This window comes from Crocodylus siamensis, chromosome 3, assembly GCF_052110815.1.
Source record: "Crocodylus siamensis isolate JL-2025a chromosome 3, ASM5211081v1, whole genome shotgun sequence".
NCBI classification, from domain to species: domain Eukaryota; kingdom Metazoa; phylum Chordata; order Crocodylia; family Crocodylidae; genus Crocodylus; species Crocodylus siamensis.
The window spans coordinates 197246576-197271932 of record NC_143397.1 but is presented as its reverse complement, the minus strand read 5'-3'; the positions used below and the strand labels follow the sequence as shown (position 1 = coordinate 197271932).

At 38.9% G+C, this 25357-nt stretch overlaps 1 protein-coding gene across 4 annotated transcripts in view; it reads right to left on the bottom strand.

Moving 5' to 3' along the window:
* Window positions 1–25357, bottom strand: part of TRIM55 (tripartite motif containing 55) — a 60146-nt gene that overhangs the window by 1913 nt on the left and 32876 nt on the right. The window contains exons 6-11 of one of the 4 annotated variants that reach the window (XR_016441444.1): window positions 25307–25329; window positions 25079–25203; window positions 19959–20161; window positions 16320–16598; window positions 12386–12476; window positions 6577–6704 (exon numbers count right to left, since the gene is read on the bottom strand). Coding sequence is in view for 3 of the 4 variants with exons in the window: in XM_090040080.1 (XP_089896206.1) it covers window positions 12386–12476; window positions 16320–16598; window positions 19959–20161; window positions 25079–25203; window positions 25307–25329 (721 nt within the window). In the remaining variant the exon portion in view is untranslated. The remainder of the gene's footprint in view (window positions 1–6576; window positions 6705–12385; window positions 12477–16319; window positions 16599–19958; window positions 20162–25078; window positions 25204–25306; window positions 25330–25357) is intronic. The other 3 variants (XM_090040080.1, XM_090040079.1, XM_090040081.1) reach the window with 3 other exon arrangements.

Sequence of the window (25357 nt, the reverse complement as noted above, 5' to 3'; positions counted from 1 at the left end):
AGGACCCTAGGGAGGGCTGCTGGGGTCCCAGCCTCCCCTACTTTACCTGGGTCCCTTCACTGTACACCAGAGTGCACATGCAGGAGCACGCCCAGGGGACAGATTGCAGTGGCACAAATACCTACTGCTATTTGTCCTATGGGAAATGTGCACCCCTGCATGTGCATGCTCGGTGCGACACAACCAATGGGTCCAGAAGTTTGGTGTCGGGGAAGTGGTGGCTACATTTATTGCCGTGGCTCCCAGAGCCATGACAATTAATGTTGCCACTGCTTCCCTACCAAGTTTCTGGACCCATGGGGATCTATTTTTTCCTGCATATAATGCACCAACCCATTTTCACCAGCTGGTTTGGGGAAGAAGGTGCAAGTTATACAATAAAATACTGCAATTTTGACTTGTTAACTCATATTGTAATTTCTACTTCAGAAGAGAAGTGAAAACCTGCTACAATAGTCACAGATGCAGCATATATCTAGATACACAACAATAATTTTTACTGGCTATACAGTGCTGATATTCTTTTTTTATAGACAGTAAAACCAATTCATGTTGTTAGCATATTTAAAAATACATAAAATAAGGATAAATAATCATTTTTTTGTATTCATATTGTTGAAAGGATTCCTGGTGTCTTCAAAAATAGGACTACAACTTCACTTGAATATAGGTGACTTTGTTTGTTATGCTATTCTTAAAATCAATATAGCTGTAAGAGCTTTCAGTCCAGTAAAGCTACCCTTAGTCAGGTTGAGTAGTATCTTACCACGGGGAATACACTAGAGCTCAGTGGAACGGTTTGAAAGTAGGCGGTTACTATCTCACATTACTAAGAATGATAGAAGTGTGTCCTTTAAATCTAAACAGATCCCCAACCATTTAAAGTGCTATTACATAACAAAAAATTACCAAAAACAGGAATGCAAACACACATAACCAGGAAGAAGCCATGTATCACAAATACTTATGAACAGCTCTGGCAGTGGTTGGATGATTATTTGGCATTTCCAAGCAATTTGTGTAAGTATGAAATGTTAAAATCCATACTGGAATTAGTGACAAATGATGGGCTGTTATGCATAAATTGGCTTGTGGGCTTAGTTCCAGTTACTATTTGGATAGGCATTTTTGAACGGCATGCCACACTAGCTTGTGGTTGTGAAAAGAATAATCTTTTTGCTTTTTCCTTTGTCTCTCTGCAGTTCTGAGTTTCTTTTTAAAGGAACCAACCCTTAGTTGACACAAAATGATATAGCCCCCATCAGTTTTGACAGAGATACTGCAAGTTATAACAGCTGAGAATCTGATTCTACATCTTGAAAGTCAGATGATTAACATGCTTTGAGGAACTGGAAACTAGAGGGGAAAAGGCAGAGGTGAGCAGGGTTCTCAACTGAAGAGCTGTATAGCCAGTTTATACCAGTTGAGTACTTAACCTACAGGCTTAAAAATGATGTGTGCAGAACCTTTTGGTCTAAACTTTCCTACTTGAGTTTCTAAAGTTAGACACCAACAGTAAATAAGTGGCTTGAGTTTCAAAGGTGCTAAGCACCCAGTGTTCATACTGGCTTGATCTAAATAGCAGCAGTGGATTGTCAGCCCTTTGAAAATCAGGCATTTCATTAGGCAACCACGTTTGAGCAGTGTATTTTTAATGTTTCAAAATGCAACCAGAGTGCCTACAATGGCTAATTTGATTTTGGAAGTTTGTGGTGAGCTTCTAGAGGGCATGTGAAAGGAAGGTGTGGGAAAGCAGAAGAAGGGAAAGGAGAAATAGAAATGGAGGAAAAGAAAGAAAAAAAGATCGATGTTAGGTTGTTGGAGGCACTGAAGTGTGGTTACAATGACAAAAACTGTTACTTTCATCATTATCTGGAACATTAAACCAGAATGGTTTAATCAAACTTAAAAAGGGACATGTGACCGAGTAGCATAACTAGGAGTGGGTGACTGGGGCACCAGCCTTGGGCACCTACTCAAAGGGGGTGCAAAACAACAGTTTCTGTTACTGCTGGCCACAGTTGCTGCCCAGGTGAAGAACCTGGTTGTTAATTCTCTGATGTAACCCCAGAAGTCTGAGAACCATTGTCCTAAATGATGAGATTCCTGGATTAGGCATTTTTATACAGCACCCATCATCATGAAGCCCCAAATTTTTATTATGGTCTCTAATAATAGTATTGGGTAATTAAGGTATTTGCTTCAGATTGCCTTTGTTACATTAAGGCAACTCTGGAAGGGTGCTGAATACACAGGCAATTCCCAGGCATTCCCCAATGACATCAAGAAACTTTGGATTGTGCCCTAAGTAAGGCTCAGCAACTCCAGATCACAAGAGAAGATGAAAGTCTGAAACTACAGAGATTTATTAATTGTTTGCTTATGAAGAAATTCTGTGGGTCAAGTCCTGAGAGGTGCCAAGCATCTGCAATTCCTGCTAAAAGTGCTCAACTCCTTTCAGCATCTGGAGAATTTGCTTGAGTCAGGCCTAAATTAAGACTTCTGGGTTTAATCTGATCTAATCTGAATGAGACTGCCAGGTACTCAGCACCTCTCAGGGTTTGGTTCATGAAGCACTGTGACAGTGGCACTGGTTGAATATTTACAAAGCTCAATTAACACAAGAAAATTGACTTCACCAGACCTGTCTTTGTTTATTAATGTCCTGCAGTTTCAATTTATGTTGGAAAAAAGTCATGAGGTAGTCAGGGGATATTAACCATCTGGAATAGTTCACTATTTTATATACTGTTTTCTGTTTACAGCTGCCAGCCTGCCTGCCCTCCAAACACAAAACTTCAGAATATCCGAAACATGTCTGTTTGGAATTAAGAACTTTGTCCTAACTACCGTCTTCTACCAAGAAGGCAGATAGCTGAGCTTGAGGGACTTTTGTTTTTGCTGGGTTTTTTGAGGCCTTTCGGCTTTTAGTAGCCATGCATATTTTAATGTGTTCTAATTATGGAAAAATCCTGCATGTTTCTATAGATCTTAGATGTATTGTTACAAAGGCTTCATATAGCATAAAGTTACGTTGTGCCATCTTGCAAAGTGACCTGATATAATGAGACGTGGTGGGTGAAATAGCTTCATTTCCCTATGGCTATTAGAACCATATCATGGGCCAAAGATAATTAGCAACTGCAGATTTCCTACCTATATATCTCTGATGTTTTATATAATACTTGGTGATCAGTATAAAGCGTTCCTTAGAAAACTGTCAATGGCATTAGACTTTGTGTGCAACTGCCATTTTAATAACCTGTACTTTCCCTAGCAGGCTGCTACTCTCTCTGGATTTCTTTTCTCTCTAAAGAGTATCTGGATGTCCCAAGACCACAAAATGGTTTCTAATGATTTTTGCTTATTCACATAGTTTTTTGGATACTGACTGAAGTCCCTGCTGTGTGGCAGGACAAGGTCTGTGTGCTTCTGAAATGTATTTAATATCTCAAAATAGTCCTAGCTGTGTCCAACATTGAGCTAGATAAGTGTGTTGACACCTTGAGTTGCCCCCCCACCCAAGAAGGCTGACTGTCATTGTTACTACATGGTTACACAGGAAAAGGCCCAAGTTCATTGACATTTTAAAATATGATCAGAATTCTGATATTCCATCACTGTTTTAATTGTCTGGCTGAGACAATTAGAGGGAGTTTGCTTGGGGAAGGAGCAAGTCAAACCTTGAAATTTCACCATACATTTTTATGTTAGTACTTTTACTGCTATTAAGACAAAAATATGCAGAATAATGTTTTGGCAAATACATGGAATAATCTTGTAGCTTTTACCATTTCTCAGGACCCTTGCTGTCCTCATAATCATTCTTTTCTAATGTAATCCTAAACCAAATTCCCTAGTCAGCTGCAGCTGGCTCAGTAAGCGTGGTCTAGATCTACAGTGATATGACAGATAGGCATGTGGAGCAATAGTTCTAAACGTGACCTTAGGAAGAGGTGTATTTGTTAATTTTTCAATTGCACCAATGACTTGCATTCTATCATCAGTTGCCTACTGTCTCTCTTCAGCCAGCTGCTTTCATTTGGCAGGAAACCAAGGATAAAAATTGGGAAAAAAATGAAACTTAGAGAACTTCATAGTGAATGACCCATGCCTCCTGCCTCTAAGGGTATGGCTAGACAAGAAAAATGTGTGGTAAGTAAATTAAGGTTAATCAGTAAATTTTAAGTCATCTGGTTTTAAACACCTCCAGTGACTAAAATGGTCATAATTAAAAAATGTCAATTGGGCTTCAAATGTCAACAATGGCATTTCTATTACTCAGCATTTTCAGGGAGTGGAACCAAAAGTCTCACAATAGCTTATTTGTGAATAATATAAACTTTAGTTAAATAATCTGGTTAGATTTTTATGCACTACAGCTCCTTTAGCAAAACACCTCACTGCTGTCACCTTTATCAGTACAATACTGTCAAGCTGAGAGGTTGGCTTATTTTAAGTAGATCTGTTTTAATTCCAGGGGAACCAACACAATATTTCTTGAAATAATTTTTCATATACATCTGGTAGATGACAGTAATATGCCTAGACAAACTCCATCAATCATCATATTAATCATGTCATTCTCTGAATAGTGGCCAGTAGTGAATTTTAAACGTCCATTGAGAGTCTTACTTGAATGGATTTTCATTACATTACAATGGATGGTGCAATGTCCCTTATTTCATGACCTTGAAAATACTAAATATAGCTGTGGGCAAAAAAGATCACATTCACTTATTTTTGTGCATGGTGTATACGTTCCTTACAGAATATTGAGTATGGAGTACTCCTCGAGCATGGAATACTCATGGGCTTTCACCGAAAGTAACTCTCAGTAATTTAAATCAAGACTTCCTTGTTGCTGATGCTATATAAAAGTTCCTTTGGGACAAGCCAAGCACAATTATTTTCACCATGCTACCAATATATCTTAGTGGCTCAGTCAAAAAACGGAACAATAAGAGAGCATCCTTTCAATTTTCCATCCATCTTCCTTTTTGTTTGTCAAACAACTCTATGCTCTCAATATAGCATCAGTCTTCATCAAGCTCTCCAATCTAGAATAAAACCTAACCCTGCTGCTGGTGGAGTGAACACAAAAGTAAAAATTGTGAGAGTAAATGAATCATATGGTAAGTATGGAAAGTGAAGGGAATTTCTATTAATTGATATACCAGTAAAGAAACTCTGCAAAGCCTTATAGTTAATCAACAACCCTTGAGAATCTGGTCACGCTCCTCTTCTAGTTTCACCAGAGAATGGTCCATTAATAATTCTTTTGAAATACAAGAATTTCTGGTTGCCAGTGTAAGAAAACTATTGGTAATAACAAAGCTGACTGCCACCAATGGTTCCCTCTTCCTGCCTTATGTAGGAAGAAAAGATCAAAATCTAAATATTACTTTCCAGGATGTGCTCTTCTAATTTCAGTCAAAAGAAACTACTACCTAGTCACAGAGACCGGGAGAGGCAAGATCGTCTCTGCTGTGTAGCTATTCCATGGGGAAATGAATAGTGCAAATTAAAGATTGTTTTTTCAAATGACTTTGTTGTAAACTTGATGAATGAGACACACCACTGGTTTAGAGTGTGAGTCACCCAAGTGTTTGATTCATTGTATCAGATAACAAAGCCAGCATAATTTGTGGGGTACGTAAACACATACCATACTTTGAAGGTTGGAGCTGTACGTACATTTAGTCATGAATGAATGACTTAGTTGTGTTATTATAAATATGTTGAGGGTGGTATATAATAGCTGTGGACACACTGCATGTTCTTTGAAGGCCAGAAAAATACTGACAGAGCTCCAGGAGAAAAAACAACTTGTTGAAATGTTAGCTGGAGCAGCAGGTTCTCATTCCTTAAAGCTAAGTGTAAAGGAAAGAGAAAGCCCATGGCACAGGTAAACATTTTGCTCTGTCCCCTGATTCTCTTATTTCTACATTTTTTCCTCTGTGTGCTAATTTGTTTGGGTCTGTGGGTGTGTGGGTTTTTCCTTGCTATGACTATGATTCTTAATGCTGGTAGCCAAAAAAAGAAAAAAAAAATCCTACTCCAAAAATAACATGTTGCTCTGCTATATCTTGGACAGGTGATTATAGAATTATGTCTCACAGTCTGATCTGAACCCATACACAAGTAATGCTAGCATTCCTGTATAGCACTTTCTCATCTTTTAAGCAATATGTTAAACCCGGGTCCTTTCTGTCAATCTCAAGGGGCTTTCCAGATAAATATTACAGAGTTGGAGGTAAGTACTGCTCTTTCCTACACAGCTGCACTCCATTTTGCTGTACTGATTATTAGAGAGTAGATGATAATTATCTTTCTTTATGCATTGTGTAATACATCAGGTTGCACATGAACTACTACACTGTGAATAATAGCAGCCTGCATTGTGTACAAAGGTGGTATACCACTAGTATTTTAAGGGAGCCTGTTTTGGTTTATGAATGTGCATGTGCGCTTGTACATACAGCATCTCTCTTCATTCTAATAGACGGCGTTATTCTTGTGACCAGCATTGAAAATACAGTACCTTATTCATTATTTTAAATGTCAATATCTTACTTGTTTTTAAGTCAGGGACGTTGAGCAGTGAGATTATACAGTATGCAAGCAAAGTCATAACTAGCCCATTGTCAATGGGCATTTCAACATCTGTAGCCAGAAAGGCCAATGATTAAGTGCTGGTCCATCTACAGTGGATACAAAAAGAATAAACCCTGCTTAATATAAAATTGTTCACAGGTAAACAGAAAACCTGAAATGTTCCAAAGGACTAGTGAGATCTAACCAATAATTTTCCACATAGATGGTCCGTGCAGCTGGGACGTGAAAATACTACGACATTATGTAAAACAGTAACAATTCAGCTGTGATTGAGAGAAGAGTGGAATGAGTATTTTGCAGGTGATCTTTTCTTTTTAGGATCTTGTATTAAACAACAAAGAGAAAAATGACTTAAGAATGTGGGTTAAAGAAGACCAGATTTTGAATCTGTTCAATTTTTAAATACAGTAGTTACACTAATACATATCTATGAGAAGCTGGCTGTACATAAATCTGAACAGCAGAAAACATTTCGTCCATGGTCTCAGTGTTATAAAATGGACAAAACTGTTAGAAAAATGAGTGATAAAATGGACCAAAAATTAAGGAGAAAATGGACCAACATTAAATACACACCACCTAGAATGTATCTGTCACTCACCAAACAGTCCACAGATCAGACTATTAAATGCAAAATTTCAGGTGAAGTATCCACCCACTCAAATTAATAAGAACAGTGTTGTCTGAGAACTGGTCTTACTGTATTGTCATTGCGACTCATTGCCAACACTGCTGAATCACACAGATAACTCTGAGTAGCAAGGGAAACAGCAGTGCTGAATGAGAGCAGATAGAATTTTTCTAGAATTGTTTGAAGGTATTAAACTAAAAAAAAGCCCTCCAAGGACTCATGTAAGCAAAAAGGCAACTGAACAATGGAAAATTAACAGAATCTATTGGCTAGGAACAGAAATTACACATAAACCGGTTTAAGTGATCAGAAACTGGTTTAAACCTGTAACAGAACAGATGTTCAGTGCACATAAACCAGTTTCAAAATTGCTGAAACCAGTCTGAGATAAACCTGGTTGAATGCAGTATCAGAACTAACTGATTTGGATCAAACCAGTTTATGCAATGTCTGTTCAAGACCCCTTGCTGGTTTAAGACAAACCAGACTTTCCCAGCATCCCAGCATGCTCTCTGGGCTGGGCGCGGCTCTCTGGTCTACAACAGAGCTGGCCCCTCCCCTCTGGTCATGGCTGGAGCTCTGGCAGAGACTGTAGGTATAGCAGGGTCTGCCTAGCTTCCCCCTGCCCTACCCACCCCTTGCTGCTCAAGCAGGAAACCCCCACTCCCTCCCTTCCATCTTTCACAGCATAGACCCCAGCCCCATAGACCCTAGGCCTGTGTTATGCTAGCTAATGCAAAAATTGTCTGTTGCATGTGTCTCCAATTTCACTGGGACAGGCAGACAGAACAGTGACTGTTTAGGGCTTTTTGGAGCTAATCAACAGGTCAGCAGGTAAGCTGTTTAAGAAGAGTCTGAACTAATGGAGAGAGGCTATTGTTTTGCTGATGGGGTGATAAACACAGATATCATCCCCTTGCTAGCTTGCTTGCCTGTCAGCTTGCTGCAGACAGTATAAAGAAGCAGGAGGGAGATTGAAAAGCTCATATCATCAACAGATGCATGCACTGTAAAGCCCACCCCTGCTTGCCTCAGAGTGCTAGCAAGGGTCTGGGGTTTGGCAACACTTCTGCCCCTTGAGTAGCCAGCAGGGAAAACCCCGGGATGGTGCAGGAAGATCTCCTTAATCAGAGGTCCTTCTGGGGCCTGACCATGCCCCGCCTCAGCTCAGTACCATCGAAGGGAAGGGAGGGCTGCTATAGCACCCCCAGCTTCTAGCCGAAGTTGTAACCAAACAGATATTCTCTCTGGACTGAGGAAATACAGACATATGCCTGCAGTGGTTCAAACCGGTTCAGCCTAGTCAGGTTAGACTAACCTGCAAAGGTTGAATTAATTTAGGTTTGGGCTTTTTAAATGTCTGCCCCTAGCCATTATGTGCAGAAATCTATCCAAGCTTTATTTGCCACCAACCTCTGATCTGGCCTTTCTAGCGTACATGCATCTCTGTGAAAAATAGAGAAGAAGCATCATTTTCGGAGTGCTGTTTGTTTATGAGTCTTTTACCTCCTATATACCCCTCTTCAGCTGTAGACTGAAAGTATTACTATGGGAAAAAATCACTTCTATTGAAAGAAGGATCAAAACAGCATTTATCTTGTACTCAAGTACAGTAGTGGGGTGGGTGGCAGAGGGAAGGAGTGCCTTTGCTATGATACTTGATGGGCCATTAGGCTTGGACAGACCTTAGACCCTTTCTTTTGATAGGCATTCACAAAATACATGCCTAACCCATCAGATGCTCAAATTCTTTGGACACCCACATTTCCAATGGAAAAGTTTTGTAAGTTTTGTAAGTTCTTATATATCTGTTGCTAGGCATACATACATCTGCCCAAGTCCTGACATCACTGAGCTGCTCAGTGCCTATCTCATATCTAAGAACCCATCAGATTCACAAAATAGGCATTCCTCCATATACTTCATGTGTGGGGTTTGATCGGATAGGCATGCTCAGACTATACATAACCCCATCATGGGAAGTTCAAGTTCATAGCACTTTTCTGTTCCAGGGGATTTAAACCCACATTCCCCAACATGAGTAACTGTTGGGGGAGAGGTTATTATGGAATGGACATTTCTCAATCTTTCTTTTTGAAGCTGTTCCAAATAATATAATATGCAGAATGCTGAATAGGTCTATTATATCCTTGCTTATGCTCTACATCTTCCTTCGTAAATACACTGTATAATTCCCATATAGATTTCAGTAGAATTAAAGCAATATACTGATTTTGTCTTCTTTCTCTGTGACTTAATCTATCCTTTCTGATTTTCTTCCATACCATTTTCACTAAGGAATTGTCTTATTCCATTGATATTTAATCATCTCACAGGGCATATCCGGACAATCACGCATATGCACAGGTGCATGTTTCTAATGGCTGCTCCTTTTCAGTGGTGGGTTTTTTCTGACACTGGGATCTCCCGGTGTAAAAAAAACTAGTCACAATGCTAATTAGCAGCGCAGCAAATGGGTGCACATGTGCTGCATGTAGTTTGTGGTGCCTCAAAACTACTTTTGTGCTTGTAATTCTAATGTGCTTGTAATTCTAATGACTCAGACCCTTGCATTCCCTGACTGCTACTTAACAAAAGCCTCCCACCTTCTGGAGGGAATTTTTCGATGCATAAGTAATGACTTGCAACTACTGGAATGAAGGGGTCACTTACTGAGAAAGTAATCTTTTTCTATTAATACGTAGTATCAATTTTAGTGCATGTGAAAAATAGAAAAATCTATCTTTGATCAGAGATACTCCATTCCAACACTCTGAAAATACTAACCCACCTTCCCATCTGATAAAAGTATGTCTGCATTATTTTTGTTAGACTAACGTCTATATTTCACTTAAAAAGGTTACTGGGCTAATAGGGTCCCAAAAGCATTAACCTGTTCTCCTTTATGAAAAAAATAAAAAATGCACAAATTCCATAAATCTCCAAGTCATTATACAGAGAAGAAATATTTTTTATGCAAATAGCCCTGCAGACCAAATGTCCCTATCCCTTATCCCTTCTTATTTAATGATTTATTAATCAAGCTGCCATTGGAGATAGACTGCAATTAAGTTCTCACATGCTGGAAGTGTTGAAAGCTTTTTGCAGTTGGTTATATTTAATTTCCAAAGGTATTTTGAAGAAAATAAGAGTGAGGAGAAACAAGGATCATAATTTTATTTTCCTCCTTGATTTCCCTTGAGCCCAGATGTTTTTGACGTATTCTTGTAGCAGTATATTTAATTTTTAAAAACAAGCAAAATATAAATGAAAATTAAACTATGTTCAGTAAATCTACCTGAGAAATTCATAGTGTCAGGTTCTTTTCTAGTTCAAATTGCTATGAGACAGCATATCTTTTTGCATGAGTTAGGCACATAAAATACAAATAATAGCCTATTTTACATATCGATAGCAATACATTAGTCAAAGTCCTAGAATTTCAACATGTAAAATCCAAATCATAATTCTGCATTGCTTACGTGTGTGTGTGTGTGTACACACACACACACACACATACATCATATAATGTTTTCCATTCCTTAATAATGGAACAAAAACAATGAGTTAACAATTCTTTGTAGTTTTAAACATATACTAAAGTACATTTTTTTCTTTTTGTCAGTGGAGTATTTTGTCAAAGAAGAACATTTCCATGCTGCCCTGTTGTGTTTGATATTTGGTTCTCCTTAAATAAGGTTTACTCATCTGATTATAAAACAGCATTGTCTATAATGTCACAATTCTGGAATTAGTTTGAGGAAAAAATCAAGGTTCATCTACACAGGGAAGTTACTCCACAATAAAACATAGTGGAAATTTAAAGCAATTTACCTGTTCTGGATTAAGAGTGTCCACCCACAAACTAGTCTAGAATAGATTAGTTCCACAGCTCTTCCACAATAACTATCCAGGCCAACTTCCCCATGCAGCTCTTAGTTTGATCCAGCAAAACATTTAAGGGGTCCCATTAACTACTATGACTTCAAGGGGAATATTCACTTGCTTAAAGTTAAGCATGTACTAAGTGTTATGCTGGATTGGGGTCTGAGTAACGCCCGTAGGATTTGACATTAGAGTGGCACAAAGAAATAGCATGGATATTGGGAGTATAGAAAATCTATACCAAGTTTCAATTGTTGCAAATGACCCCTGCATTTACAATATGCCAACCAACCTCTGTATATGAACATTTTGTAATGTTAGGAGGCTCAATATCTGAATGGTAGATTTATAATCCTGGTTAATAAAGACAACGGCCAAACAATTTTAAACATGGGTGCCTAAGGTCTGATACTCCTGGCCAGATTCAGGTGGGAGATTTAGGTGTCTTACAACTTAGTGCAACTTACCGCAAGAAATTAGGTAGATAGGGATGTGTCTACACATGCAATTAATGTGCACTAAAAACACTGTTTGAATGTGCATCCTGGAGCAAAAAACTCTGGAGCAATTATCTCGAGTTTATTTGTGCACAGTACATGGAGTCCGGCGGTGGCAGCCTGGGCTGGCAGGGAACCCATGTTTTGCTAAGCTAAATAAGACAAGCTCTTATAGTAGTCTCCTCTCCTGGTCATCCCAGTAATCCTTCTCTATTAATTCTCTGTTACCTTGTTTCCATTTCAGTGCATTTTTCTTGAATATGGGAGACCAGAGTCACACACAAGGTTCCAAAGAAGAACTCCCCTCCCCGGCGCTTTGTATGATGACTCCACAAATTACCTATCTCTATTTACTCCTAAAGAAACTATTTCTCATCCAAACTGATACTTTTAACTCTAACAAAGCTCATTATTCACTTTACATGACTATGTAGTATGTATGTCACAAAAATAATTGTAGATTCTTTTTATTCTTGATTCATAGTTTCAAGTAGCTACTAAAATTCCAGACAACAACTGAAATATAAGCCCATTAATGTGAGGCTTTTAAAAATCATGTAGATGAAATTTTGAACCATGCAGGATTAAACTTGAGGGTGGCATTTTGGGAGTAGGAGGGTTTTAAGCAGCAGGTATGATAGAGCATGGTGCCTTTTAGATGGGAGAAAGGAAAATTCCTTTTTAAACTACTTAGAAACATTACTAAAGAAACTCTTTGTGCTGTTAGTTAATAGTAAAACAAAACATTTCCTACCCATTAAAGCAAAAATCATGTAGTGAATCTGACGCCAGAGGTGATGTAGCATGATAAGAAAAACCAAAACTGATATGCAGAATGCTAACCCCTGTGAGAAAAATAAGAAGAATGCTTCATAAATATTGTCATAGTGAACTGTTTTGAACTGAGTTTGGTGAAGATGTTCTGTTCTTAAAACACTTTTCCCATGTGTTGTTCTTTTGCATGTTATTGTTAAAGTTAGGAGAGTAGGTAAAAACAGTGGTGTAATGAATTACCCAGTTATATAAATGAATCCAGTAACTGTAAATATCACATGCAGAGGAAGAAATGCTGAAGTCTGCATACTTAAAGTGATCGCTGCTATGTACCAGAGACCATTTTATGTATGACCAAGACACTGTCCTAGTCACAGCACTGTTCCATTCTTTCAGCTGTGGCATCTATCGCTGCCTGTCTTACCCTGATCTCTCCAGTCCTGCCAATATGTCCTGCAATTTCTTCCTCCCACTATAATACCACTTCACTAACCTTCTACTTCCCAGCACGTTGACAGCCCACCCTTTTTTGTACATCTTATCCACAATTTCTCTAAGTCCCAGAACTATGTAGAACTTTTTTTTCTGGCCTGCTACTCTCCCCATCCCTAGAAATGTAAACATCAGACTTATCTTCAATAACTGTTGAAACATGGTATTCAATACCAAGGATTCATAAAAATACAGGAATTGCTACACCCTTAGAATACACTTTCCCACCTGTTCTCTCTTCTATTTCTACTTTCCTTAACTGATTAACTTTGCAAGGGAAAGGTGAGTTGTGGATTGCTTTGCTAGTTTGCTTGAATGCCACTCCTGTAGTTTTCCAGAAAGAAAAAAATCACATCAAACATTTATTTGGTTATTTTACCTACTACTGATAATAAGAGTCCAAGGCAGCAGCAGTCCACTCTCAGGCAAAGCTCCAAGTAAATTAACTCAGTAGACATTTTACCCAAGTAAGCAAATTAGGGAACACATGGGCAGAATCCCCTGGGGGGGATGCCAGACTGAGAGGGAGAGGAGTCTAGGAGAGCTGGCTGTACTTGAAAGAAGCTTTATTGAGAGTACAGGAACAAACCATCTCAATGTGCAGGAAGACTACCAAGTATGGCAGAAAACCCGCTTGGTTTAGCAAGGAACTCTTTAGTAAGCTAAATCACAAAAAGGAAGCTCATAAGAAGTGGAAACTTGGACAAATAACTTGGGAAGAATATAAAAACATTGCTTGGACATGCGGGGATGAAGTCAGGAAGGCCAAAGCGCAATTGGAGTTGCAGCTAGCAAGGCATATGAAGGGTAACAAGAAGGGTTTCTACAAGTATGTCAGTAGCAAGAAGGGGACAAGGGACAGCTTAGAAAAGCTGGACATGTACAAGTCCATGGAGCCAGATGGGATGTATTTGAAGGTGCTGAGGGAGTAGGCTGATGTGATTGCAGACCCATTGGACATCATCTTTGAAAACTCATTACAATCAGGAGAGGTCCCGGATGATTGGAAAAGGGCAAACATAGTCCCCATATTTAAGAAAGGGAAAAAGGAGGATCCAGGGAACTATAGACCAGTCAGCCTCACCTCAGTCCCTGCAAAAATCATGGAGCAGAATTTCAAGGAATCCATTTCTGAGCACTTGGAGAAGAAGGTGATTAGCAACAGTCACCATGGATTCACTGGGGGCAAGTCATGCCTGACCAACCTGATTACCTTCTATGACGACTGGCTCAAGGGAAGGTCAAGGGAAGTGATTACTCCCCTCTATTCAACACCGGTGAGGTCACATCTGGAGTACTGTCTGTGTTCAGTTTTGGGCCCCCCCACTACAGAAAGGATGTGGACAAATTGGAAAGAGTCCAGCAGAGCACAACAAAAATGGTAAAAGGGGTGGGGGGCATGACTTATGAGGAAAGACTGAGGGAACTGGGCTTATTTAGTCCAGAGAAGAGAAGACTGAGAAGGGACCTAATAGCAGCCTTTAACTACCTGAAGTGGGGTTTGAAAGAAGATGGAGCTAGACTGTTCTCAGTTGTGGCAGATGACAGAACAAGGAACAACGGTCTCAAGTTCCACCAAGGGAATTTTAGGTTAGATATTAGGAAGAATTTTCTCACTAGGAGGGTAGTAAAACACTGGAACAGGCTACCCAGAGTGGTGGTGGAAGCTCCATCCTTGGAAGTTTTTCAAAACCCAGCTAGACAAAGCTTTGGCTGGGATGATTTAGTTGGTGATGGTCATGCTTTGAGCAGGAGGTGGACTAGATGACCTCCTGAGGTCCCTTCAAACCCTAACTTTCTATGATTCTAAGTATAGTAAGGACTGAATTCCTATCCTTTGTAACATTTCTATTAAAAAACCCCCACAGCAACAAATTTCATTTTCAATGTTACCGGCTTTTATAATTTTTCCTGGAACGTTCTTAAGAAGACATTGTCATGATAGTTTGCATACTTTTAAAATATATTGCCCCATCCTTGTTCTCAAATGAAGCCCTAGCCTAATGCTGAAAATTGAGGGCCAAATTTAGACTTCATTAAGCCTCAAGCCAATGGGAAATTTTCCATTGAATTCAATGGTCATTGGATTGGATCCTTAGTCAGTAGAGCTGAGTTATCTTATACCACATCTGAATGCAGTGCCATTTGTTTATCTTTTTCCCCTATCACTAGTGTTTAGTTACTGAAGTGTTTTTCACATGTGCTAAATTGCTGGTGATAATTTTTTAAAAGCAAACATGCCACTGAAATACTCACTGCCGAGGTGTGCATAGGCACATGTGCACACGCATACACACATACACACAAAACACGCACATTACACCGAGACATGCCCACAGGTAAGCTTCAAGGAAAATAGGTGTCCACATCTTCTAAAACCTACACAGTTCAAGTTTGACACCCAGAAATAAAGACATTTTAAATTAATAGACAATTTTCAAAATTAGGTCTGAGTCCATTTGGATCTCCCAGTGAAGGTGCCTATATATTATACATGTATTTTACAAATGTCCCTCAGCTCTACTTAAAAATCTGAAGCATTATGAATTACATAGACTTTCCAAACAAAGAGAAAAAAGTTACATTTTTGAGGCAGCCTGTTCTGACAGTGTCCTTTTAAGAAGGAAGATAAAAAAAGTCCACATCAAACTACATTATATCATCATACTGCTGTCATAATAGTGATATTCTAATACAGAGCTAGAATCTATTATGCTTATGCTCTTTTTTGATCATGTCACAAACACACATGGAAGAAAAAACCTTGGAATAATTGTTACAAGGTAACATTAACCAAAATCACACCATGCTTTTTGAATTGTTATCAGACAAAGAGAAGAATCCTGATATTTACATAGCTCACTCGGCATAGAAAAGAGTAACCCTAAGCAGCCATACAATTCTAATTTGTGACTGACACATCTGTGAAACTACAGTGGGTGAATCAAAAAAACCAGCTGCTTATGCAGTAGGTGTACAATTGCAGGTGACATGAGGGTCCAGAATTTTAGCAGCTGATGAGTACAATTGCATCCCTGGATGTAAATATCTGATGTGCAAAGACATGGCCAATTAGACACTTGTTTGACTTCTAACTGATCATACACATGAGAAATAACGTTTTGGGTATTGGCTCACTCATAGTTTGTGCATCGGCACATAGTTAGGCACAGGCAAATGTATGCACAGTATTGTGGATTCTTACATTTGAAGTCTGGCCCATAATATATTTTTAATCAAGTATTTTCATTTTTGAAGGGTTTTAATAAAATATTTTAATTTGTGAAGTTAAGATTAGTTTTATTTCCATATCTCTGAAACAACAAATAGTGCTTGTGTCTTTAAACATTTTTTTGTTAAATATTGCAGTTGGACCCCGGTTCCTAACATATACACTCTGAGAAGGTTTCATCAACACTAACCTCAGAAGTTGCTGTAGTTTCCTTACCACTCCCAGGTGCATTTTCATTGGTTGTTGCTGTTTCTGTAGCTTCTGCCTTCTTTATGTTCATTTCCAGAGAACCAGAAGGCCCTACTTTATTCAATCCCTCATGTGTTTGGGTTGAACTTGGGGTGCTTGCTTGCCGTGATTGGGCCTTATACCAACTAGGGTAAAGCAAAGGGTCGGCAGTTTCTGCTCTTGATGGCACTTGAATATCAGACTCTGCAGTCTGCTGAGAACCACCTGGCACAACCTGATCCTTAATCAGGATAGATAAAGTAAAAAAGAACAAAAACAGCAGAGTGTGCCATGTTACTTTTCCATGTTAGACCACATTTTACTGCATGCCACATTCGTGTTTATAATTTACTATAAAGAATGCAGTACTGTCTGTAGTTCTCAGAACAATTAGAACTGAAACAGAGCAAAAGCGTCTAGCATTTGCATATATAGATAATCATATACAAACAATGGGTTGAATCCCTTCAGTCTTCACTCAGCAAAAATCCCCATCAAGTTTAAAGAGAGTTTTGACTGAGAAACTATTAAAGAAATTGTCGCTTTATTAATTTAATGATATACCTTGGGCTTGATTTCCTTTCCACTCATAACTGAAGGGTAATTTCAATGAAGTCAGTGGAATCACAGTGGGATAAAAACTTGTGGGAGGGGAGAATGAGGCTCTTTGCTTTAGAGAGATGGTTTGGTACAGAAAAATAACTATACCTCAACTTCAGAGGCTCTTATTCAGCTTTATCTCAGTGTACACTCAGAGGAATTCTTGTTTCTGAGGTACGGTACTGAGATAAAGTAGTGGTACACACTCAGGAACTGGCCCCATACATTTAAGAGAATGCTGAATGAAGGGACAAATCTAATGCTCGTGGAAGTCAACTGGATTCACTTAGGTTTGGAGTGAATAATAATTAATCTAAAAATAAATTTACTGAATCATATCATTCAAACTTTATCCTACTGATGTGAGAAGCTAAAATAAGTCAATTATAATGACAATCAATATATAGATTTGCCAACCAATGGCAGTGTCTCTGTAATATAGCTAGTGCAACTGCACCTTATCAGTGACAGGAGCAGCTGGCAACACTACACCCTTTCTGTGACAGTAAGATCTTTGCAGACTGTTCAGCTGGCCATCTGGTAGCATCAATATGGGTGACCATAAGTTTTTTACATTGCTTTCCTTAAGCCAAAGAAAAAAAAACTGAACTGTAAGCATCCTGCCCTGTACATTCTGCACATGCCTGTCTGATGAACTCATAACAGATTTTTAAAAGAGCTAATGGGCTACAACAGCACGGCTTTATCTTTTTCATTTTAGCTAAGGAGGTGTAGGGCTTCACGAGTGTTATGGCTTGTCTACAGATAAACTTCCAGGGCACCTACATGCGTGCTCTGGAGTGGTGGGGGAGGGGGTAAGGGAGCCACTCTAATTAAAGCACCCACGGTGTCATGTGTATTTAGCATCCCGCACTTCAAAATGGTGATAGGGGAGCTTTAACTAAAGCTTGTTTAATGAGCTTTAGTTAAAGTGCCCCTACAGCCATTTTGAAATGCAGGGACACTAAATACACATAATGCGGAGGTTGCTGGAGTGCGCTAATTAGCACTCTCCAGCAGACTCACAGCAGACTCAATCAAGTCTGCTCTGACACATGTTAATTAGCATAAGTCTGCCATGTGTATAGATGCCCCCATTGATTAAATTAAACCAGTGCACCTCCATTAGCAACACTCTTAGATGAAATGAAAACAGGTTAAATGGCCAACCTGCAGCATGTATGCCACAAATGGTCTTTTGTGTGTGGTGTGCAGCAGATCAGAGCAGGGACAGGCAGCACAGCAGCAGATGGGGCAGAACACGGGAAGCAAAGCAGATCAGTCAGGGAGCACAGGGCAGAAAGCAGAGCACCAGATCAGACAGGGGAAGTGGCACAGGTGCCTGATAGGGGCGGTACGGGGGGGCATGTACCCCACCTGAGATTGGCCTCCAACTCAGCACCACTCAGGTTGGGGCAGTTTTTTTGCTATATGGGCTGGCGGCATGTTGAGAGGGGGAGCGTACGAAGCTGCGGCACAGAAGCATAGGCGTGGATATGGGGCTTTTGGTCCACCCCTGAGCCTGGCCACAAATTGTGCCCCCGCAGACTCAGAAGGCAGCAGTCACCCCTGGGAAGTGCATTGGAGAAGCACTTGGGGAGAGTGCAGAGCTAATTGGTGGTACACCTGCCAAAAAGGTTGGCTCTCACTGGTTTAGGATATGAATTTCTGAATAACTTATCACAGCATAAAAACTGGGGCGGCTACAGAACCACTCTACAGTAATTGCCTTCGTGCATGATCTTACCTCCTGTGCACTATTAAATTGTGGTAGTTAGCTCTCAGTGAAACAGAGGTCAATTAATGTGATTTAGCTTCCACTCACCACAGGGTAATAGTGCGCACACAGGAAGTTACCACAGTGCAGCTGACATACGGTAAAGCTTTATGCCTGTTGTAAATTATTTCTATGTCCATGTTGTTGTTTAAATTTAGAGTAAGCTGGTTAAAAATCAACCTATGATAAATCAATATAAGACATTTCTAAACCAATTAAAGAGCCTACCCAAGTCTACAGGCACAAACCTGTAAAACCTCTAATAGATCAAAGAAAAGCCAAATCTAGTGAATTTATTTTTTGCTTGCTGTGAAGTAGGAAGCTTGCCATTAACATGGATCCTTTATTTGTTTCCTTCCTTATGCATCATCAGCTTCAAAGTCATTACAGTAGCTCTGGAACAACTGGCCACATTCATTGAAGGTTTTGAGTGCAGTTGCATAAGAGATTAATTTCGCTTAATGTCTTTTAAGTGAATTCCTTATACTGGGATCTGAAAGTGACTACCACCTATTATTCTTGTGCAGATCTTGAAAAATATACGGTTATTAGTGTTATATTTTAATATGGTTCCATGGAAGTGTTGACTAAAAATATAAAGAGATGTCAAATCCAGAATGTTTGTCACTATGCTGTAAGAAATGTAAGGTAAATTAGCCTTGCTTTTCCATAACTAACATTATGAGACATGAATTCTAAATGATATCCCCAGGATAAAAAGACCAGAGGAAGGTATGGTAAATGTCATTTACAGAAACAAAGGTTAGAGAAGTGAGGTGGAAATGGCTTATAAATATCCTCAAGTCTGGCTAAATCTGATAGAACTATAAAGTTTTCCTTGTTTTTAATTCTCAACTCAGTTATAGGAATCGGTATAGTTTCTACTAAACAAAGGAATAAACAATAAAACTGAGCACCAAGGTTTTTGGTCTTATGAATTTAAGTACAAAATTAAAACTTAGCTACCAAACATCTTTTAAGTAACATAACAAAACTGTTTTTCATCAAGGAACTCAGTTTTATACATACAGCTTGAATCTAGGTATATGTGCAATAGCACTAACATTTTTTTGCTTTCTTCCTTGTCCTGATGATCATCTTTGACATGTTTCTGACATAAATCTTGCGCTATATATTAGATCAGACTAGATCATTCACAGTACTCTAGACTACAGGAGACACTAAGTGTCACTGACAGGTCAGAGAATTGTTAGATGCATTTACCTCATTAACAGAAGCAGCTGGCGTAAAGGATGGGTCTGGTGGAGCCTGAGGTCCGCCTAGTGTGCTCTTGGGTTCTGCATCCAGCTGAGGGTGCTGGGATACATTCTCAGCTACCCCTTCTTCCTCCCCAGATGACTCTGTGTGGACTTCATCAAACTCTTCACCTTCCCCGAGCTCCACATCTTCCTCATCCCCGTCCTCCTCTGATACAACATGCATATAAGTACAGCTTTCATTTAACACAACAGCATGTGAAATATATGCTTTATTTGATAAAACAGTATTTAGGAATATGAAGTCACTTAGACAGCCAAACAGCAGATATACTAGTGATCTGAGTTCCTGTTCCTGAGGCCTTACCTCATGGGAAAAAACAGCTTGGGCTTTAAGTCCTGCTTGTGAAGAACAAGACTGTCATCCACCCTGGATAAGTGCACAAAGATGATGATGCAAGGGTGAAAGGGGAAGCCTCATCCTACTTCTTCATACAGTCATTAGTGCCACTAGTAACACTAGGGTCCCCAAAGGGGTGGGGACAGGAGCAGAGACTGTAATCTGCCAGAGTTTAGTATAGCAGCTTCATCCCTGCATTCCAGGAGACAATGGACCTGCCTGAGGTAAAATGTCTTCAGAAGCCTGCCCGGGGCATTGACTCGTCTCAGCCTCTACTGCAGGGTCTGTTTTACTTACGTGAAACACATTCTGTTATTAATATTCATGAAAAAACACATTTTGAAAGGAATACAGGTTGTACCCGTGTTGATCTAAGGACACAAGCAGACAAGGTTTTGTGGATAAATCCGGTATCTTTTATTAGACCAACTCAAATAGTTGGGAAAAGTCTTCTTTGCAAGCTTGCGGGTACAAATAACCTTCATCAGGCTGAGGAAGTGTCTGCATTTAGTGTGTGCAGGCTGAGGAAACATCTGCAGTTTTATCTGTAATAAAAGATATTGGATTTACCCAGAGAACCTTGTGTCTCTATGTCCTTAGAGACCTACACGGCTACAGCCTATACACCTGAAACATGGAAGATATCGAATTTTGCCATTTGAAATGGAAATTACACAACATGAAAAAGAAAGAAGCCAAACTCAACAGTGACATATATTTTCTAAGATTATGCAAGAAACACAACATTGTACCCAGAGGACTAAACATCTGCAATCCTCTGGCTACTACACACAACTCCAAAATGTTTCACAACTTTGCAGGAGAACTTCAGAGAAACTTAGGAATCATTTTCTTCACCTAACCTACTTCAAAAGAGATCAGCACAGGAAGGAAATCACTTCATGCTAAAACAACTTAAAAGAGAAAAATCCAGACATCTTACCAAACATTATACAACATATACACAGAGACTACCTAAGTTGGTCTACAACATTCATCCAACATAAAAAGAAGAAATGGAACCAGTCACTTCATGAACAACTTTCCCGACCATGAAGCAACTATCAGGGAAACAACAGCAATGCCTTACAACATTCCAACCTCAAACTCGATGAAACTGAAAGAAACAACCAACCCTCAAATATCATCCATCTCTCCATGCACACAATTACCTAAGCTAAAAATCTGCCCTCTCTAAAAGCCTGAATTTCTGTCCCGAAAAATACCCTAATAAAATACTTCAATGTGGAGAACTAGAAGAATTTTTCTGACACCTCCACCTCTGTCTCCACCTCCACCTCAAGGAATATTTCCACAACCAAAATGAATCCACTTCCAGCAACACTTTATCCTTTGACTACACTGAGGAAAAGATCAACCCCAACCCCCCGGCAAAACTCAGACTGGACACCACACAGTAGGTGAAATTCTAACCTTGACCACTATATTGACTGCTTCATGGAAAGAATGAACAATAAAATAATCAACAACACACACACCACTATAACAACCTCTCCCTCTCAGAGGGAAGTGCCACAGAATCTCTAAGATTTAACCACCAAATAGTAATAAAACCAGCAGATAAAGGAGGAGCTATAGTTATCTTTAAGTGTGAAGCCTACATAAAAGCAGCCAACAGACAACTCTCTGACACCACCTACTACAAAAAACTAGAGGAAGATCCTACTTTCCTTTTTACCTTGAAACTCAAAACTACCATCAAATCATTTCTATCAGAACTACAAGAAAAACTACAGACCTTGATCCCTTCACTACTTAGCCCAGGGACTTTTTACATACTCCCTAAAATCCACAAACAAGGGAAACCCTGGCAGACCTATCGTATCCAAATATGGAACCCTAACTGAGGAAATACCAGGTTTCATCGAATCAATCCTAAAACCTCTTGTCACCTAAAAAGTGAGCTTTGTCCAAGACACAACAGACTTTCTATGAAAACTTACAAAAATAGACCACCTTTCCAGCAACACACTCCTAGCCACCATGGACATTACCATCTTATATATCAACATCCCACACCAGGATGGCATCCAAGCCTGCCTTACATATCTACAAGAGCAAGATTATTACTCAGAATACAGATATTACTGACCTTATACACTTCATCCTCACACACAACAATTTCACTTTTAATAATCAAGACGTCTTCCAGACAATGGGCACAGCTATGGGCACCACAATGGCCCCGCAGTATACCAGACTTTTTATGAGCCACCTGAAAGAAGAATTCCTCAAGGACTGCACCATCAAACCCTTGCTACACTTAAGCTATATCAATGACGTCTTCATCATTTGGACTGAAAACCTTCAATCTACGATTATTTTCCATCAGAAATTCAACAATCATCACCCCTCCATCTGACTATCTCTTGAATACTCCAGCACCAACATTTTATTTTTATACATGAGGATCACTATCCAAAATGGTAAAATACAGACCACCATATACAAGAAACCCATGGACCAACATACGTATCTGCACAGAACCAGCAATCACCTTAAACACACCAAGAAAGCTGTAATATAGAGCCAAGCCCTCTGATACCACCAAATTTACACTAAGAACACCTGTGATTGTCACTTCACAAATCTCAAAAGGGCTTTCACTCAACAAGGACAATCCTACAGAGAGATAGATCACACTTTTGAAAGAGCTACCCAGGCACCATGTGAAGAATTGCTGCAGTACAGATGGAAACCCCCCCATGAATTGCATACCACTGGTTATGTCATAACATCCTTTCCTGGAACCTATACGGAAAATTCTCAAACAATTGCAACCCATAGGAGAAGATGACCTAATTCTTAAAGAGATCTTCCCAGAACTACCCATCCTAGCCTTTAAACAGGCACCAAACCTTGCCAACCTCATCACCAAAAGCAACCTTCCTACTGCCCAAAATGCATTGAATGGATTCAGACCATGCCATGACAACAAATGTAAAACCTGCCAACTTATCTCCACCACCCCCACAATTACAACACCCCACAACAGAGCCATCAGCACTCCTGGATCTTATAGCTGCACCTCCAGAAATATTTCATTCACTGCACCAAATGCCCTGATGGAAAATATGTCAGAGAAACCAAACAACAACTGCATACCAGAATGAATGCACACCAAAAATCTATCAAAGACAAGAATACCCAATTCCCTGTGGGGGTATATTTCTCACAAGAAAATCTCTCTCCCTCCAATCTCTCACTTCTAGTCCTCAAAGGGAATTTACAAAACACCTTTTGTAGATGTGCCTATGAACTTCACTTCATCAGCCTACTGTATACAAAAACCTGCCTAACATCTGATTCTCCAGCAAGAGCACAGACCAACTGTAGGTACCTCCTTAGCCTGTCAAAGGGTATTTGTATCCAAAAGCTTGCAAAAAAGAATTTTTCCAATCATTTGAGTTGGTTTAATAAAATACATCAGATTTACCCAAAGACCTTTGTCTCCATTTTGAAAGGAAGACACCTAACTAGGCATTTTGTTCTGCATAATCATATTATGCATCCCTGTTCCCCACAAAAAAATCAGACCTTATACAGCACTATCACTGGACTTCAGAGAAATAACCATGAATGGATGCATTAAATGTAGCTTCAAACTGACAATATAAAGGTCATGAGAGTTTTGTCAGTGAAAAGGGCATGTTGTGTCCTATAACAAGTGAAAACAGAATTGAAAACCAGGTGTTGCCTCACAATATATAAATGTTCTTAAACTAAATAATACTGATATAAGAGATTATCTTAACCTGATTTTGCAAACTTGCTCCATTGATTTCAGAGAGAGTTTAAGTACACCCAAAATGAAGGCTTGAACTACTTATGTTGAAACTGTATGTTGGTATATATCAAAGCAATGGTATGATGTCTGTATGAATATAAATGCCTTAGTAGAGCTTGATTATTTAGCAGATAAATTATAAATGGCCAGCACTGTGGCCCTCTATATTTTAAAATGTTCAAAGCTTTAGGTGAGAAATCTGTTTATTTCAACTGTTTTTGCCCACAACATTCCTATTATTTTGTAAGATAAAGCAAAACAGGTATCTAAGTTACACACTACTTTACTAAACATAGAATAGCAACTTTTTGTTATTTTGTACATGCTGTATTTTGGGAATATAAATAACACCAAACCAAGACCCTAAAACAAAAAAGAATGATAAACCTTTGCTTTTTCCTATAAATATATAGAATACAGAATGTAGAATATATTTTACATTTTCTGACATTTTTCTGATATATTTAAAAAGAAAAAATATAATTTATATTTTCATACTTTTATTATTAGTATCATTGTACTGTAATGATTTCTTCTGTAGCTTTTATACTTTTAGAATTTAGCGAAATACAGAACTTGGGTAATTGCTTACTAGAACTGAATGCAAACTGATCTGGTACTTTCTGTTTTAGTGGATCTGCAGTATTGCTTACTGCAACACTTTTACATATAGAATCAATAATGGCTGAAGGATCCATTTTTAAAGAAAATACTAAGACTATAGTAAAGGAAAACAACATGTAATATCTTTTTGAACTGTGATAGGTTTTGCTTTTGATTACAATTTGTGTAAAATTGTCTAGTTATATTTGTGGATAGTTATGCGTATCTTATTTGACTTTTCCTCACACCATATCTTCATGTAAATTACACACAGCTGCAATTTAAGAAAGCAACTTAGCTCAAATAAATAACATACCTCTGTAAAAGTCAATTTCTCTTATTATCTTTTCTTCTCTAGTTAGGTTTACAGTGAAATGGCTCATATTTTCGTAGTCAGGCACTATTTTTTCCATTTGAAATGCTTTCGATGCTTCAGTAATTCTAAAATAGAGATGTGTGTCATTCAACTTGTTTTGCAAATAAATTTGTAATTTATAATAAAAGATAAACAACATAAACTCTCTGTCCAAAAGAAAGTACTTACTTTTGAAGCAACGTTTTGGCATTCTGTGAAAACAAAAGTGAAATGACTGAC